This window comes from Haplochromis burtoni, unplaced genomic scaffold (assembly GCF_018398535.1).
Source record: "Haplochromis burtoni strain Fernald_Lab_line unplaced genomic scaffold, NCSU_Asbu1 Contig_1, whole genome shotgun sequence".
Taxonomy (NCBI): Eukaryota; Metazoa; Chordata; class Actinopteri; order Cichliformes; family Cichlidae; genus Haplochromis; species Haplochromis burtoni.
Window position 1 is genome coordinate 3,021,846 of NW_024582362.1, and position 18,853 is coordinate 3,040,698.

Below are 18,853 nucleotides of genomic sequence, written 5' to 3' on the forward strand. Positions count from 1 at the left end.
CACACACACACACACACACACACACACACACACACACACACACACTGTACATAAGCCCACAGGCCTCTTCACGTCTTGTCTGCTCACAGTGGAATTTGGGTCATAAGGAATAAACAGGGTCTTTGTGTTTGTTATTTCCTCTTTGTCCCCCAGTGGACACATTCTGCAGGCATTCAAGAGGGGGAGCAGAGGAGGTGGAGGAGGAGTGGGGCTGGAGAAGGGCCAGGGTGAGCGTGAAGGCCCTTTCCTGGTTCGGAGCTCCCAGATCCCTTTGCCTCAGCCCGTGGCCTCTCAGCCCCAGGCACAGAGATCTCCAAACTTGCTCCACAGGATCTTGTCCAAGTGCCGGAAAAAGATTGAATGCCAGGGAGCCACCAATGGGGCCTTCGAGGGCGACTAAGAAACCCTTTTCTTTGTCCTGGGTGGCTGAGCTGAGATCACTTTGGTGAGGTTGCACTCGGGGTGGAGGATGAGGGGGTAGAGGAGCTTCTGAAATGTGCAGATGAGTTTTGAATTTCCTGATGTGGGCTTGTACTTGTGCTTTATCAGGATTTTCTAGATGCAAGCAGGAGGTTGAAGGCTGAATGTAAACACCCTGATTAGTGATGTCACAGTAGTGTATGTGTGTGTGTGTGTTTGTGTGTGTGTTACCCACTTTATCTGATGGGCAAAGCATGCCGTGACATCACTGATGGGGGTGTTGTCTCAAGTGCAACATGCTGGAAAGTTTGAAGGTGTTGCTCTTTTCTGCCCAGTGCTTCAGCTAATCTAAAGTCAGGCTTATATTCTGAAAACTGTACAACATTAGTCGCTGCAATCAAAGCTCAAACAACGTAGCAGTTAGATGCAGTCAGTGAAGCAGGAAGTGATGCTTCATGATTATTAAATTTAGCCTTTTCTATAACGCTGCCTTTATTGAATGTTATTTCTGCTGTTGGTTTTGTTATGGTCCTAATTTTTTTCCTGTGATTTGTTAATGTGTGTCTATGTCTATTTAATATGCTGTAATATGTTACTGTGATAATGATAAAACCAGCAAACCCTCCGTGACTGTATGATGATTTCATTTCAGTCCAAACATGCCTTGGTGTACGACTCAGTGCTTAGGCTCCTGTTCATTTTCCTTTGAACACACTGGGCCTCCCTTCTTTCTAATAGGAAGTGTGATTGAGGCCTGCTGAAAGCTTTGCCAAAAGACCAGGGATTGTGCCAGTTGCCCCAGCAACTCCAAAGCAGCTCTCAGAAGTTGCATGTAGTCTTTCTTTTTCAGTGGTGCCTCCCAGCCTTGTCCTTGTGGTGGGATCTCTATAGGGTGGGCTGTAGATTACCTTCTGCAGAGGACATAAAATCCTAACTTTGGCCTTGACCTCCACAGGGAAATACACCCCTCCTCCACTTGCTGTTTGATATTCACTGTTGTATAATCCTTTGTTATAAAGGCTGCAGGAGGCAGTCACTCTGGGGCCAGTGTTTGGAAGACATGTCCTGCACAGTGAAGAGTGTAAATGTTACAAAGACAGACAGCTCCACTCGTCCTGTAGCAAACTCTCATTCACAAGGAGAATATTGTAGCGTTTACTGTTAGAGTTTACCTCGAGCCTATGACTCACTTTTATATAGGGTCAAAGAATTCTTGTGAATAACTTTGTGATTACTTCTGGAGTTTGACACAAGAACTGAGTATATGCACATATATACAAAGTTATTGTAAGTGTAGCTGGATATCGAGTATAAAGTATGGAGGATCAAAACTGTCAAAATCCAAAATAAACAATAAAAAACTTTAATATTTTAAATGAAATAAATGAAATAAATAAATATGTCTACAAATGCACCAAAAAGAATTGAAAACATTTTTGTCATTTTTAATTTTTACATTAATTGTAAAATATGGCAAAAAGATTTTTTTACAATTTTTTTAAATTAATATAATTGAGCTTAAGTGTCTTATTGCATACATGGCTCAATACATGAGCGGGGCACCAAAAGGAATAGGCAGGAATGCCAGAGGAGCAAAACACCAAGCAGTGGTAGACAGAACAGTGGCCTGAAACTGCAAGACCAAGCTCACCAACCTGTGCACTGCCTGGACTGACTGTAAGAAACCCTATGCCCAGTGCCCCACACATGGATCCTGGATGCCTAGAACTGTACAAGATCAACAGGATCCTAAGAGCCATCCTCAGGAATTCAGTGGGGATGTAGCGAACAACTCCAGAGGCCAGCTTCAAGCCAATAGCATAAGTCACCATCAAGTGTAGGATCTGCCAAGGAGATGGTCTGTCCCCTCTGCTGTTCTGCATAGGCCTGAACCCCCTCAGTGAGATTATTGAAAACAGAATGGAGCGATCATCAGCCACCTCCTCTACATGTGTGATATCAAGCTGTATGCCAAGAGTGAATGAGACATCAATGCACTGATCCATACCACCAGGATATACAGCGACGACATTGGAATGTTGTTCAGACTGGAGAAGTGTAATAGGATGATGACAAAGAGAGGGAAGCTAGTCAGAGCTGAGGGGGCTGTAATACCAGAGGACAGCTACAGCTACAAGCTACAAGTACAAGTGGTCTGGAAGTCACAAGGTTAAAATGAGACACACCCCCTAGGGCATAGGTGTCAAACTCTGGCCCGCGGGCCAAATTTGGCCCGCAGCCTAATTACATTTGGCCCGCGAAGCCATACCAAATTACTATTAGAGCTGGCCTGCTGGTATTATACAGCTAATATATATATTGTTTAGTATTAAGCTTTGCTTGTTCCATATTCAGTTTTTCAGCAAAACGTGTTTGAGTCCATAAGAAAAGATTCATTCTTATATCTGGAGGAATAAATATATTTCTATAAATATTAATGTTAGCCCACGACTTTGTTCCAGTTTTGAATTTTGGCCCACTGTGTATTTGAGTTTGACACCCCTGCCCTAGGGTGTTTGGTAATGAATGAGCTAAGGTTCTGTGCGACCTCCATATCAAGGCAGACAAACTGGCGATGGCTAACCAACTGGACATAGTAGTGGTAGAAAAGCAGAGGAAGATAATGTAGTGATAGCTGTAGCTATACTAAGTGATATCAACATCAGGAAGAAGGAACATGACAAGCTTGAGAAAAACCAAGGGATGAGAGAAGAGCTTGCAAAGTTGTGGAGGGTGAAAGCAACGGTGGTCCCCATGGTAATCGGAGCACTCAGTGCAGTGACCCCTAAGCTGGGCAAGTGGTACCAGCAGATCCCAGGAACAACATCTGAGATCTCTGTCCACAACAGTCCAAGGAAGGATCCTCAAGCTGCCAGGCCTCAGGTAGAGGACCCGATCTTTCACAGAAAGAACTGAATTCTTTCTGTGTTCTGTATTACTGACTGTCATTAAAAGTGTCAGAAGGTGAAAGATGAAAAATTAAATAAAGGAAATAAAGATGTGTGAGATAATACTACAAAGGTAAATTAATAAAGAAGCTGAATGAAACATTATTATCATTTTTTTTATTCTTTACATAATTAATACATACATGTATTTTTCCATTAAATTTTTTATTTAGCAGCATCAGTCCTCCATACTGTAGAGATAAACTTTCCATTCAAAGTAAGTCATAGCCTGGCAAATCCCCAGTCAAATGTGAGCCTGACTTACCTCACATGGCGCTGACACACACAACAGTGGAAACAGTGACCTATATAGAGCGGAAAGGCCAGTGTCCAATTTTAACACACACACACACACACACACACACACACACACACACACACACACACACAGATACAGTCTCCCGCCTAAAAGGCTCCTATCCCTGTTGTGTTGTGCTGGGTGTCTTTTGGGTGGTGGGGGAGGAGAGGTGGAAGGAGGGGGTAACCGGGGTGCCTGCCAGATGACTGCTCTGTCAGCCCTATAATGGGCTGCCATCTGCTGTCTAGCATACACAAAGGCAAACAGTGTGTGTGAGAGAGTTTGTGCACTCGCTTATGGGTGTGTGCTTAAAGAAAGAAGGCCGAGGAGATTTGGTCAGATGCCTGTAGGCTCTGTTTCATGTCTTTGGTGCACAGGGTAGACCCAAAAATGGACACACTCACATACCTTATCTAGTCAAGCTGACTGAATGATAAGAGATACAGAAGGGGGGCAAACGTGCACTGGACATTATAATTAAATCAGTGGAAACTACAGCATGTGAAGAGAATCTGTATATCTAGGTTAAATGTAATTCATCCAAAAACAGCAATTATATGTTTATTTTAGGTCTATATAGTGTTTCAGTAAGTCATTGTTTCAACTAAATACATGCAGGAGGTACAAAGTGGAAGGGCTGCTGCCAATAACCAATTAAGAAGCAAAGGGTCCCCGACATCTTTCGGCTCATAGTGCAGGTCACGCAATAACAAAAGGCCCTCTTGTACCAGAATGAAAGCAAAGGAGGACAGATTGATTAAGTGGACATGGCGTGCATGTGGCGCTCGTGTGTTTATGTGTACATTGTTTGCATGCATGCGCACTGCCGCTCCTTCAGCATAAGGCAAGTCGTCACATTCTCCCTCCATTTGGGGGGCAATTGAGTGAATGGGCCTGTAAAACCAACAGCCCAAAGGACAAAGGAGCTCAGGGGCATTAAGTCATGGGTGAGTGGGCCCCTTTAGGGCCAGCAGCTGACCCTGTGGAGAGGCCTCTTGTTCTGGTGGAGGGGGCTCGTGTCCCTGGACCCCAGGCCAAGTTGACAGCATCCCAACGTATACATACACACATGACAGAGAGGTCATCTTCAAACCACTCCATGAGTTGTCACACCCAGCCTTCACCTGCTTAGATGTCCACGCTGCATGTGAGGAAAAATTAAGAGTGCATGATTAAAGGTGGAATATTTCAATTTCCACTTTCACCATTTAAAAAGACAAAGAAAAAGCTTTCAGTGGCGTTAGTTTTTGGCAAGACGTCAGAGTGTCGCCATGCCCGCTGTGAGCGTGTCAGAAAAACTAAGCGATCATCAGAAATCTTTATTATGCAGAAAACAGCATGTAACGTATACTAATTTGCACAAAGGCATTTTGGCAGTTGATGGCAAGTGAAAATGCAAACACAAGAAAGTCAGAATACCTTTAAAATTATCCAACAAATGCATTTATTTAGCCAAATTAAGTACATGGTTACAAAGACAGTTGGCAGGATTTCTATGGTACCTCGATTATGGTTTCAACTGAAAATGCTATATAGTATAACTCAAGTGTTACATGTGTGATTCTCCTGTAAATGAAAGCAAAGTCCAGCATCTTGTGTACTGCTCATGCATAACTACAATAGTATATGGCAGCTGCTACTATCCTGTACTTATATGTACTTAATGCCCTTGCAACCTATGATGTTACAATGTCATTAACACACAGATTATCTTGGTTTTAACAAATGGAATGTACAAACCAACACACAGAACATACGACACAAATATATACAGATTAGACAGATCTCAGCCACCAGATCCAAATATACAGTAAACATCTTACAAAGTTGTTTAGCCTGTTTTTTAGCGTTGTGTACCATATTCTTCTGATCTTTCCACCTGATTTCCCTGACAAGATTCCCTTCTTATTCTCACTCAAATACTTAATGCAGGATAATCCAGATTATAGCCATTACTGGATCCACTAAAGCAGATGATACAAGAAAAAAAAAATACATGTAGCTATAGTGTTACTTCACCAGATTATGGAGCTTTTTTTAAAGGATGGTTCGAGAGTGCATTTGTTCTTGTCCATAAGGTGAAATGAGTGAGCAGAGAAACATGTGACATCTCACTCAAGGGTAGTTCAGCAGGATACAAGGAGACAATGGCTGCAGCAGAGATCACATCTGGATCTTGTACAGATGTTAATAAAAACAGAATGCAATCATTTGCAAACATTTTAAGCCCTATATTTAGTTTAAAATGTCACAAAGATAACAAGACATAAAAATTTAAATAGAAAGATTTGCGCTTATTTTGAACTTGATGCCAACAAGGTGTTTCAAACCAGCTTAAATACTAATACTACATTAGAAAGAACCTATTTAGGTTCATTGTAGTGAGTATAGTGACCAAGGCAAATTAGGGAGGCATCCTTCACTTAGTGAGACTGTGTGGGCTAATAGTTCAGTAATAAATGTGATGTCTCCAGAGGACATCAGTGAAGCTGACACTGAAACTAAAATGAAACATCTGACAACCATTTTCAGTGAACGGCTTCTTGCAGTTGCCCACAGTGTATGTAATTAAAAATGGCCTTTAAAGTAAGAATAGAAAAAATATTAATCTAACAATATCCAGAAATACAGCTGCCTGGGCCAAGCTCATTTAAAACGGACTTGGATGAAGGGAAAAACTGTCCTGTGGTCTGACCAATCACAATCTGTAATTCTTCTCTGACATCGTGGACAATGTGTTGTCCGGGCTAAAAAAGGGAGACGGATCAATCAAGTTGTTATGAGTGTCCAGCTCAAAAAGCCAGATGATAATCGGTTGCATTGTGCACACTGCACGGCTAATATGCGCTTTAATGCTCGGTGATATTGCTCCAAAGAAAGAGGTGAAGAAAGCAGGTGCTAAACTGTCCTGCCCAGCGTTCGGACATGTCCTAAAGAAATTAAAAATATGACAAAGAAGACTAGGAGCTGGTGACCACTAACATCTAAAAATGGGAAAACATTTTGCTTTCAGACTAGTGCAGCTGCCTTCCTCATAGTGTTAAAAAAGCACTAGTCAGTGGTAAACAAGCCCTTGTTTTCACCTTATTTGAAACATATTACTGGCATCAGTATCAAAACATAACATCCAATGACATCTTTGCACTATTTCCAATTAAATATAGGGTTTTAGCAACATATTGCATTCTGCACAGCAGCCCAGCATTTTAGGAGACAGAATTGTAATAACATATGTATTGACCAATATGTATTTTGTGTTTTAGCTCAAAGCCATCTGTCTAAAAATACAAGGTTTTTACGTAGTGCATTTTAAATACACCTTTTGCAGCAAAACAGGAGAAAAGAACATGTGTAAATAAAGCAGCATGATCTTAACATCAGCATTCAAACATGAATGAGCAAACATGAGCAAACATAAGGAAACACCCATCTAACACATACACACACGAAAAAAGGTAAGAACTGGAACTACATTATGAGAATGAACATTTACATTTAAACAAAGAGGAAAAAAAGTGCAATTAGTCTATGATTAGAGGTCAGAAATGGAGTCCCGCTACCTACATACATCCTATCTATATTTTACAAAATCACACGTACAACTATGCAAAGGTTATTTGCTAGCTCTCGCCTAATCAGGAGAAGAAATTAACATTAAATCAGTTGCAGTGCTTGTTCTTCTAACTTGGAGAAATAAAAAACTGAATGGTTGCCCAATCCTAATTTTGAAAGAAAAAAAGACAATATAATTTCTCAATAATTTCTCTTAAATGTTTTCTTTTAGAAATAAATAAATTAGTAGACATTAAATAAATAAAACCTACAGCCCTCACATAAAACCTAAATCCTTCTCCAACAAAATGCTTGTTGCTGAGCACTAATGATACGAACGTCTGACCAAAACAATGGCGGCCATTCATTCCCTAATAGAGAACTGCTTTAGAGCAAGTGAGAGTTTTTAGGCTGTTTTGGCAGCAAGATTAAACTTCTTCGAAACTCACGGTGTCCGATTTATATTAATATCTAAGCCTTAGAGCTGTCAGATAATAAATAAAACAAACAAAAATAAACATTAAGGTACCCTTCCATTTTTGAGGTTCTTTCACATGTACATTGCAATGAAATACATTCAACCGATGTCTCCACCGACTCTATGGCCTTGGAAAGGAAACGCTGTGTTATAAAAGGAATAAAATAATAATAAAAAAATACCATCACAAGTGCTATCCAGTTTGCCCTCGAAAATACTGCTCCTTTCTCAGCAGCAAAGTCAACTCAATAGTGCAATACTGACAGCTTCCTATTTCCATCCTAAAAACTTCACATGGAGTCCGATTGGCATTCCTCCTTAACATAACACTACTGTCACAAAAAACATGTAAGTGCATTTTTTTTCTCATTTAAAAATCAATAGTAACATTACACACTCACCAGCCACTTTGTTAGGTACACCTTCCTAATATGGGATTAGACCCTCTTTTGGCTTCAGAACTGTCTTAATTCTTCATGGCGCAGATTCAACGAGGTGCTGGAAACTTTCCTGAGAGATTTTGATCCTTATTGACATGATAGCATCACATAGTTGCTGCAGATTTTCAGCTACATCCCAAAGGTGACTAGATCTGACGGGGTCTGTTGTCTGTGGATCCCATTTGAGTACAGGAAGGCAGGATGGATGCATGATTTCATGTCGTTTACTCCAAATTCTGACCCTACCATCTGAATATTGAGACTCGTCAGACCAGGCAAGATTTTTCCAATCTTTTTTGTACAGTTTCAGGGAGCCTGTGTGAATTAAAGCCTCAGTTTCCTGTTATTAGCTGACAGGAGTGGCATCTGGTATGGTCTTCTGCTGCTGTAGCCCCTCAGCTACATCAGAGGTGCTCTTCTGCATATTTTGGTAATTTGAGTTACTTTTGCCTTCAGTCTGGCCATTTTTACCCATTTTGAATTTTGTATCTGTAAAACCTAGAGAAGGTAGTGATGGAAAATCCCAGCAGATCAGCAATTTCTGAGCACCAACAACCATGCTGTGTTCAGTCACTTAAATCACCTTTCTTCCTCACTCTCACGCTCGGTGTAAACTTCACATCATATGATCATCTTGACCATATGATATGCCTTGCGTTAATGAGCGGTCGAGCAGATATACCCAATAAAGTGGCCAGTGAATGAAGTCTGTACTGCGTCAGTTTACAACCCATGGCGTGATTTCATTGTACACGGGTGTCGGTAAAAAGCTACAAATGCTGCACATACGTGTTTTTTTTATCTGCTAACAGCAGTGGGGCAGTTTAGTAAAAACATGCAGGAGGAGATAAACAATGAGTAGCGCTACATCTTATAATGTCTTTCATGTCTTTAAACAATATATTAATAATATACAACTCAGAAGCAGCCGCTGCTGGTGATACTCACTATTTCTGCAGCCTACTCTATGTGCAGGTTGATTAAAAGAAAAAGCCTTTTTGTATGTGTACAAAACTGCTCATGACTGCTGGCAAACAGAGAACACTTTGGGCAGTTACCTCAAAATGCGTTGAGAACAAAACCTCTGTATGGACGTCACTGGCAGTGCACTTCTGCTTCAGAAGAAAAATAAAACAATTTGTCTTCACTGGATTGTCTCTTACAAGATTCAGTGGAGGTTTTAGTTGTCGGACAGATGTAGTGCTGCCTGCGTAGTCGAGGGGACGGCTTTAAAGCACAAGCGCCCTTGAGACAGAGGTGGACGGTGGGTAGGGATTCAGGTACTGACGAGCCTGTTCTGTCATGATCAGTTGGTCCTGCGTCTTTCCATAAACCACTGCTTCCCACTCACTCACCTGCACAGAAGGTGATCAGTGGTTACTGTGATTGTCTGTTTCTACCCTTTTCACAGCATTAACTACACATTGACATTAATGACAGTTGTTTTGTTTCGTCATACCTGTGCAGTGTTGTGTTTTGTTGCTTTGTTAGAAGTCGGAAGCTTCTTCGTCCGAGGGCTAGTAAAGTGTTGAGTATGAACGGCGACTCCTAATGAGAGCTCATCTTTCCCGGAAGTCACAGAATGGCCACACTCATCTCTCTCGGAGATCGGAGAAACCAATGAAGAGCTTGTCAGTAGACCTTCATCTGACACCTGCAACATGGCATTCTTTGAATGGTGCGGGTTTTAAGAAAGCAGTAGATTAAGAGTAATCGTAATTACATGGTATTTATAAAAATACTTTTACTTGGAAAGGGCTCCAGGACCTGAAGCTGATTTGAAGTGTGGTCAGAGAGGCTTACCTGTGCATCGTCGAGCTGGTCTTGGAAAAGTTGAGTATTAATGCTTTCTTTGCCCCAAGGGTCCAGGACAAGAGACTTGCGCACTTTTCTAGCTGGGCCATCCATCTAATTTTGAAGCATCAAAATGAAATAAAATTATTTCTTAGTTTTTTGATGAGGTGTTGAGGTCATAAAGGTTGTATTTCGTGACTTACGTTATGTTTCCACACTCTGTAATCTGGCTGTAAGTCTGCTCTGTTGAAGATGTCTGTTCCCGTCTCTTGCTTTAGAACTTCTCGAATGTCTTCTTCGAGAAAGGCCAAAGGCTGTGGCTGCAAATCAAAAATGGATGGGTATAACCACAAAAAAGGCAGCAATATGTTCACCTGCTTGCACCAGAATTTGGCAAATTTACCTCTCTCTTTAGTGGCCCGTGCATTTTCTCCTGGGCAGCCAAAGCATTTTTGAAAGGAGTGGGTGTCCTCGGAGTTGGAGTCATGACTGTTTTGCAGAATTTAGGAGTCCTGGAACTACAGATTTGTAATTGTGATTACACTAGTTCAGATCTTCTTATATAGTGCTTACAGCCGATTCATTTACCCATCATTCTCTTTCTGGTGTTTAGGTGTGGTATCTTTTTGAAGGGGTGTGTTGAGCAGACACCTCTGACCGCACACAGGAGTTGAGGTGAGGGCGGGGTTTTCCAAATTGAGATGCTCTGGCACTGATATGTTGCAGAACTGAGGAGAATGAAGACATGGCATATTAGTCAAATCACTGCATCAGCTGTAATGGGAAGATGTTCTCTGAAGTAAATTATTAAGATAATTACTCGTGACGGGGTAAATGGCAGTGTCTTTATAGGTGTTTTCTTGGGAGAATTTGAAATATTTTCCAAGAAGGAAGAGCAAGTCTTGTCACACAAAGGAGATGGTTCCCCCCTCTCTCTTCTCCTCTTCCTCCCAGTGGAAGCCTGGGTGGGTTTGGATGAGTTAATGGGAGTCAGGGATGTAAGATCTCCCACACCAAATGGAGCACAGTTCCTGTCTTGGCCTAAGTCGGTAGTGGCAGCGTTGACTGGGTAATTCACTGAATTGTACATGGTGCTCTCTTGCAAGATAGTGCTATAGGCTGCCTGGTTGTGCCTGGATGGCGTCGCCGTCTCTGACAAATCAAAACTGGCCACTTCGTTCCATGCGACAGGATCCTGCAGAGCAAAACACATCTACAGTAGATCTTTAATACATTCACAATATTTGGCCAACAAATTTACACAGAGTTATGTTTGTTCTGTGTTCATCTCCATTTGTTACTCACTGAATCAATAAGCTCCATGGTCTCTGCAAATTCTGGTATGGTCTGCAGGGTGGACAGCACTGTGCTGGCCTCTACAGCCAGGAACTTGCTGGGCGAGACAGGAAGCGGTGCTGGAGCTCCCTGCGGGATCTCAGGGCCCTTCCAGGGTCTTCTCTCTGCTTGTTCTTCCAGGCTACTGCTACTCGTGGTTAACGTGTCATCTGACACACTGTCTGGCCATGCTGGGTACTGCTCCAAACTCTGAGATAGAGGGCAGCAGGGGACGGGTGGGGGTTAAAGACACTGCTGTTAAATCTTTGGCTCGTGCAGCAGGATGGTGTCTGATCTGATGGGTTTGGCAGATGTGGTGTAAAATTACTGCTAATTTGCATGAGTTTGGAAATTATGTGTAGGAAACGGTGGGAAAAAATTGTACAGTATTAAGTCGCTCACTGGAAAGAATAAATGTGAATGAAGTATGAAAACAGTCAGTGCAGACAGAATAGAGACTGAGAATGCTTTAGTCAGAACCAAACTGCGGGCTAAGTGTGGGTATGGTAGGATGGCAGGGAGTGAGGGCTGGAGGGGATGAGGGGGCGGGATCAAGTTTAAAACTAAAATAATGGGCAAGGTGAGGGGTGGGAGCTAGGGGGACTACCAAGCACAGCTTCAGGCCAGTCTGAGTAAGTGGCGAGAAGGGGAAAGTAGTTACTATTGCAACACTACAGCAAACAGGCTACAGACACGCATACATGCCCTCATTCTTGTTTTAGAATATATACACTGCAAAAAGTTCATTAATGAAGGCCAGTTAGAATCAAATGCCAGGATTTTGGACTTAAATAAACTTTTCGATATCAATATATTGTTTTTTCAGATTATGTAACTCACTGTTTATTTCACTTTGACGCGAAGACATATTTAATATAAATATGAGCCTTTTTACAGTGTATGTACTGTAAGCTATTAACACACGCAGGCTATGCTGACTAAGAATGCTAACACACATTCAGTGTGTGTTCTTACACATGAACCTCTGCACTGCACTTGTTGGTGGACTTCACTCTCTGCTGACATAAGCAGCAGTTCAAGCTCCTTAATTCTTTGCTCTCTGTCAGGATCATCCAGGCAGGATGGCTGGAATAAACAAACATCACGGAGGAAGAGGAGGCGAAAGGAAAAGAGGAAAGAGTTACGAGAGTTAAGAAAATCAGGAAAACAAGACATAAACATAAAAACACTGCAACAACAGCACTGACATCGCACACCCTTTCAGCTGTATTTTGTGTTAGGAGAAAAAACAGGACGCTCAAGTTTTTGATTTGAGCTCCAGAGTTAGCAATCACAAGTACAACTACAGAAAGACCAGAAAATAAAGAAGTGAGACGTTTTCCCCACTAGCATGCAAAGAAACCTCATAAAAGACTCACTGATATGAAGCTTGAATTTTCAGGAAGACTGTCCATCATGTGCCCACCATGAGGCTCAAATGGAAAACCACCCATCTGCAAACAGAGCATTACACTTAGCTCAAATAGCGCCAAATCACAACAGCAGTCACCTCATTGTGCTTTATATTGTAAGGTAAAGATCATAATAATACAGAGAAAACACAAACAATAACATGTCTCTTTATGAGCAAGCACTTGGCAACAGTGGGAAGGAAAAGCTCCTTTTTAACAGGAAGAACATCTGGCAGATCCAGACTCAGGGAGGGGCGGCCATCTGCCGTGACAGGTTGAGGGTGAGGGGAGGAAACAGGACAAAAGACACACTGTTGAAGTGCAGTGGTGTATAAACACATAAAGGGGAAGGTGAGTGAAGAAGAAACAGTGCATCATAGGAAGCCTGCAGCAGCCTAAGTCTTTTTCAGCATAACTAAAGGAGGATTCAGGGTCACCTGATCCAGACCTAACGATATGCTTTATCAAAAAGGAAAGTTTTAAGCCTGATTTTAAAAGTAGAGATGTCTGCCGAATCCAAACTGGGAGCTGGTTCCACAGGAAAGAGGCCTGAAAGCTGAAGGCTCTGCCTCTCATTCTACTTTTAAATATCACAAGCCCACAGTCTGAGAATGAAGAGATCGATTGGGGTGATACAGTACTATGAGTTTTTTACAGTTAAATGGGCCCTGATTATAAATGTTGTATTTGAGGTGAAGCATGTTTTAAGTAAGATGACAAATGAAACAAAGACTGAGGATGGACCTGGTTTGATGCTGTCATAGCCACAGGGCTGCGGTCACAGTGCTGGGGCTCTGTTGGAGTTGCAGGACACTGCCTGTTGTGGCGTCTCTTCCCATTAGCAGAGGAAGTCTTGCAGCCATCTTGCAGGTACCCCTCATGCTCCACTTTTCTCTTCATGGTGGAATTCCAGTGGTTCTTGATGGAGTTGTCCGTTCTGTTAGGGGATAGCATTGCTAGTGTGACTCACTTACATTACTTAGACAGGAAGCACAAACAGACAGTGTGTGACGCACTACACTACCGTCCAGGAAGAAGCTTAGAGATCTCAGCCCAGCGGTTGCCAAGGCGTTTGTGGGCTTCATAGATGATTCGATCCTCTTCCTGAGTCCATGAAGACTTCTTAACTTCTGGGTTGAGGTGGTTGTGCCAGCGTTCACGGCACTGCTTTCCGATTCTTCCCTGGAGGTGCTTCGCAATCACTGACCAGCGCTTGGGACCATATTTATGTACGAGGTCAATAACCTGCATAAACACCACCACGTGGAGGATATTCAGTAGAAGCACAAGTAAATAAATTCATGGATTTATGAATGAATGGGGTAGGGCCCTAATTAATTCTGCCACTCTATAAACTTGTTCAAAGAGTTCAGATTTCTAAGAGAAGCAGTGCTGTTTAGAAACCTTCACTATAGCAACAGCAGAGCTTGTTTGGCTCTTTCCATGGAGGCTGAGAAATGTTGTGATGTCACTTTTGGCAGGCTAAGCTATAATTGTAAGATCTGTGTTTTTGTTATGATTCCAACATTTCGGAGGAATGACACACCATTCATGACATTCTTGAACAACAGTGATCCATTTAAGGAATGCATCGCTGGTCTAACAGCAGGAAAAGGTCTTCAAGCTTTGCTTTGTAGGAAAAAAAACTAATTAAAAAAGCGGCTGGCTGCTAAACCTCTTACTTGAAGAGACTGTTTTATTACGAATGACGTAGTGGAGAATTTACTTTAGAAAAAAAAGAGAAAAAAAACCCTTCTTGGCGGGAAGTAAGCATGCACATGTGCACAGCCTGGTTATTCTGAAGCTAAAGGGTACATTACATATTGTGGCACTTGTCTTTGTATTGTGTGTTTTCAACCTGTCTAAACTGCTCTCTCCCCTCTCTGCCATATCATTTACCCATTTTGTCACCAATGTTTCTGCACAAAATAGGGATTCAGAGCTCGTCTTACCTTTTGATCCTCCTCCTTTGTCCATGGTCCTTTCACTAGCTCTGGATTGAGCACCTTCTGCCACCGGTGCTGACACTGGCCATCTGTCCTCCCCTGTGATAAAGATACACAAAGAGCAACACCTCATTACAGTAGTAACTGAAAGAGATAAAGCAATATGGTGTAAAGTAGTAACATTTTTGTTTAATGAAATTACACAATTGAAATGTGCTTACTGGAAAAAGGGTAGCTATTAATTTCCAGGAGTCTGTTCCGTGCTGCTCAACAAGCTTTTTCAGCTTTTCATCCTGAAGAAAAAGAGAGATGGAAAAAAAGCAAATGATACAGAGTGCGTGTAAGGCATCTTGTTCAGCATTTTCACATAAACACTGTTATACAGTTACCCTTAAAGATGTTTGCGAGGAGATAAAAGCAGAACATAACATGCAATGCCTCAAGTTAAATCTTTCCAACAAATTCCCAGTTCAGATGTCAGATCTCTGATAAACTTACCTCATCTCGTGACCACTTTACTTTGCACAGTGTCTTTTTATCTTTGCTCTTCTCTTTACTCTCTGGATCTGTGGACTGCAGCTCTTCATCCTCATCATTGCTAAAATATACAAGGCAGTAAAAGAAGAGCACATTTAGACCACAAATGGAGCCTAAGACTGAGGTATGAGGTCAGTGCCTGTAAGCTAATATATTAGACATCAATACATGGACACCAAAGCTGTAAAAAGAAATTACTTGAGAATGGTGTAAGAAGCTTAACTATTACTACAGGATGAAGGCTCAGTGTAATTAAACGGTCTTGTGACCAAGTAGATTTGCCTACTCTTTGCTTTAACTTCATCTGAAAGAAATAAAATCCCTGTTAAAAGAATTAGACTTTAGCAGTGAGTTATGCCAAGCTTTTTAGGGGCAGGATTGAGGAAAAGCAGCAGCATGTACCAAAAGCTGACCACAACTCTTTTGATGTCATAGCAAAATAAATAAACAAATACATTAATAAAAGACAAATAAAAGCAAAACTAAAAGCATCAGTGCGCAATAAACAAGCCTTTGACACATCATATCAAAACTGAAAGCAACGTGTTCTTCATGTATTGCACAACACTGACTCTGGACATTTTAGCTAACCAAACAAATGAATCAATGAGTTCGTTGATGCGGGGATCTCAGTGTGACTGCATTAGGTCACAGGTCTTGAAGATGTAAAGACAGAAATAACATGTCAATTATAATTATGCACAATAAAGAACACAAAATAGAACTACTGATAATATAAAATGTCAGCACACTGCATTTCAAATTTTTTGCATGCAAAAACCTGCTGCTGGGCACTAAAGTCTTTGCAGTACTGGAGCAGACTTTAATAAATGGAGGAGAAATTAAATTCCTGAACAGCCAGGCTTGTTGTCCTGTAGGAGACCTCTACAACCACACATGCACACACAGGGGGTTGGGGAGTGCTCTCTTGAGGTCTTGTATGAAAATGTGGATGAAAGGTCTTCTTTAGAGTGGAAACTTTAGTATACCAATTGAATTTTGGTATGGCCTGATTCCCTCACAAGAGGCAAGAGAAGTTTGCTGAAAAGGAAGGAGGGGCCTAAGGTGACTGGAGGAAAGGAGGGGTCTGCATCAACAGGCTCTTTCACTACCAGAGCTTTATAAGTGTGTGTGTGTGTGTGTCTTGATGAGGTGGAAGAGGTGTACTGGGGTGTGGTTAGGGGACTGGCAAAGCCCTAACGGTCCAGTTCAAAAAAGTTTTAAAAAAAAGGGGGTATACTTGCATAACCTCCTGGCATTTACTCATTTATTCACTTTGAAACTGAAGAATATAAAACTATAATTCTAGGTGGCAAGTAAAAGAAGCACCATATTTATATTCAGTGTTTAATCCATTAGGAATACATCACCAGTCATAAGCAATGAATATGAAATAATAACTCTGAGTTGTTCTAATTGGATAGAGGACTTTCTCTAAAATAAAATGTAACAAGCGTCACCAAATAGTATACTGATCTACATCCAGTGTTCAAACAATCATGTTGCTGTTGAAGTTTATCCATATCTTAGAACATAATGAAAAATGCCCTTTATAGAGGCTAACAGACCAAGGTTACAATTTTAAGGTTTTCTATTTTCCAAAGTCCAAAGGTAGCAGTCCAAACGATGCACGGGGCATACTGTTCAAATATTCATACTTACTGGGATGGACTGAGTAAATGTGTAGTACTTTTAGGTTAAGCGATGGCTATAATGTCTGATTAACAAAACTGATTGATATGAATAATTTTTTAACTAATTAACCCACATTTTTCACATGTTATACTTATACAGTCTAGAAGCTTTTTCTTCCATTGCCAGAAACCCAAGAGACTTAATGCAAAAATCTGTAATGTATAATTAGAGGACACATGCTATCTGATGTGGAGTTTTTTAGTCGGTGGTTGTTTTTATTTTAAATATTCAGAAAAAGTGAATCTGAGCAGTAAAGATGCATTAATCTGGCTGATTTGTCATTGTCTAGTAATGCGTTTTCAAGGATGATGTTGTTACATAACAGCTGTGTGAAACTGGCTTCACATTCACAGAACATTATTTTGAATGCGAAACTTTCAGAAGCATTGCCACCCATTCAAATTAATGCACGTTTCAGGTTGTTTAAGCTATATCTGAAACGTGGATTTTACACTGTCTATACTTTTCATCGGGGTATGTTATTAACTATAGGTGTTATTCATTAACTACTTATTCATAAATCCCATAGGCAGACCTTATTACAGTGCAAGTGTGCAGGTGCACTTGCAGTATAAGCTGTTTTTATGAGGCACGTCGTATTAACTGTACACAGGTGCATTGTGTCACGGGAACCGAATAATGAAACACTGCTGGCACCCACCTGCGTGATTTCACGTTGTCCATGACAGCTGGTAGGAGGACTGAAATTCTTCGTAGATGAACCTGTGCTTGGCAGCTCCCTAAAATCCCTCTGTAATAGATGTGTATCCATAGAAAGCGTTGACAGTCATTGCAGGTTTCTTCGGGATCTGGCTAGCAGCGAGCTAACTAAAAGCACAGTTTATAACATATACTTTCTCCGTACAAGTCATATTCACATCTTCCCAGAGAAAGGCGTTGCTATGTCCTCTTCAGATAAAGGCTGTCTTCAAATGCGGACTCGTAACATAAAAACTCGCTATGAAACTTAAGGTGGGCTACTTTTATTACTTGCCGTCCGGGCTCTTTCTATCATAATCTTTCTCTTCTGTACTTCTGTTTGGCGTTATGATTTTTGTCCATCCCGCCGATTCTCGCGCCCAGCCCTCTGCACAGGCGGCCTCGCCCCCGATTGGTCAGAAACGGGGCCGTGACGAGAGGAGTCGGTTCTCGAAACTGATAGGTCAAAAACGAGGACACGCTCGCAAGTGATTGGTTAAGAATTTGCAAGCAGTTCTTTCATTGGTTGAGAATCTCAGGAGGCGAATGTTATGGCAGACAACAGTGTTGTCACCTCTTTCAGCAAAATGGGTCTTTTCATTATGACTGTAGTGGCTCAAAGTGGGTTTCGGGACTTTCTGGGGGCCCTTTGGGGACTTTCAGAGGGTTCTGAGGCACACAGCGCGAAAAATCGCACAATAAAAGCGCAAAAGGCTGCATCATCTGCGCCTTTGTGCCATCGTATACCTTCAGGTGATTGCATTTGCGCTGATGTGATGCATTACTATGGTATATTTATTATTATAATTTGCATCTTATATAAGGAGAGCAGCAAAACAGTACCATAAAAATTGGCTTTCCACGAGCAGCTCTAAAAACGGTGTTTTGCTGGCATCTTGTGGACAAAACTTAGGATATCGACATACTGCTTGCAGATTTCACTCATATAAAATATAATTAACCTCTTCATATGGGGTTTATTTCAGTGATATGACAATAGTGACATTTCTGTGTTTGTGCAATATGAAAATATTACAACATTTACTGTCACTACCCGTCCGCAGTCCCATACATACTGTTTTTATTATTCATTAAGTATGACATTTTTATGTAATGTTTTTTTTTACTTAAGTACAGTGTAAAATACTCTTTTAGAAAGAGAATGTGGTCAAATGAAATTGGCTTGGTACCAGGCACATTTTTCTTAAGGGATCGAGCGCCTGAAACACGGACAGTTTGTTGATATTGTAAAATAAAAATACAGCCACAGGGGGGCGCCCCCCCGTTGCGCATGTCCCT

General features: G+C 41.4%; 2 protein-coding genes across 4 annotated transcripts in view; one reads left to right on the forward strand and one right to left on the reverse strand.

Moving 5' to 3' along the window:
* Window positions 1–1,050, forward strand: part of LOC102314291 (SH3 domain-containing kinase-binding protein 1) — a 3,491-nt gene extending 2,441 nt beyond the window's left edge. The window contains exon 5 of the mRNA XM_005912192.3: window positions 154–1,050. Within this exon, the coding sequence (XP_005912254.1) occupies window positions 154–400 (247 nt within the window). The 3' untranslated portion in view covers window positions 401–1,050. The remainder of the gene's footprint in view (window positions 1–153) is intronic.
* A 4,036-nt stretch (window positions 1,051–5,086) lies between these two features.
* On the reverse strand, window positions 5,087–17,937 carry mybl1 (v-myb avian myeloblastosis viral oncogene homolog-like 1). Of its 3 annotated transcripts, none has more exons than XM_005912190.3 (16): window positions 17,517–17,937; window positions 15,122–15,221; window positions 14,845–14,916; window positions 14,630–14,722; window positions 13,702–13,922; window positions 13,422–13,614; window positions 12,645–12,719; window positions 12,241–12,351; window positions 11,236–11,475; window positions 10,751–11,125; window positions 10,519–10,658; window positions 10,334–10,448; window positions 10,134–10,250; window positions 9,940–10,044; window positions 9,596–9,790; window positions 5,087–9,491 (listed from the first exon to the last, which is right to left on the reverse strand). In XM_005912190.3, exons 1-16 carry the CDS (start codon window positions 17,537–17,539, stop codon window positions 9,366–9,368), a joined length of 2,301 nt encoding a protein of 766 aa, XP_005912252.1. In that variant the 5' UTR covers window positions 17,540–17,937; the 3' UTR covers window positions 5,087–9,365. The 3 variants fall into 3 exon arrangements, with proteins under 3 accessions (XP_005912252.1, XP_005912250.1, XP_005912253.1); XM_005912188.3 differs by having other exon boundaries at window positions 10,751–11,143; XM_005912191.3 differs by lacking the exon at window positions 12,241–12,351 and having other exon boundaries at window positions 10,751–11,143.
* Window positions 17,938–18,853: the final 916 nt, after the last annotated feature.

Coding starts and splice junctions, on each gene's coding strand:
- mybl1 (XM_005912188.3), bottom strand. CDS start 17,539: ATGGACAACGTGAAATCACGCAG. Junction 12,352..12,644: donor AAAATTCAAGCTTCATATCA/GTGAGTCTTTTA, acceptor TGTTTATTCCAG/CCATCCTGCCTGGATGATCC. Junction 9,791..9,939: donor ACCAGCTCGACGATGCACAG/GTAAGCCTCTCT, acceptor GCCATGTTGCAG/GTGTCAGATGAAGGTCTACT.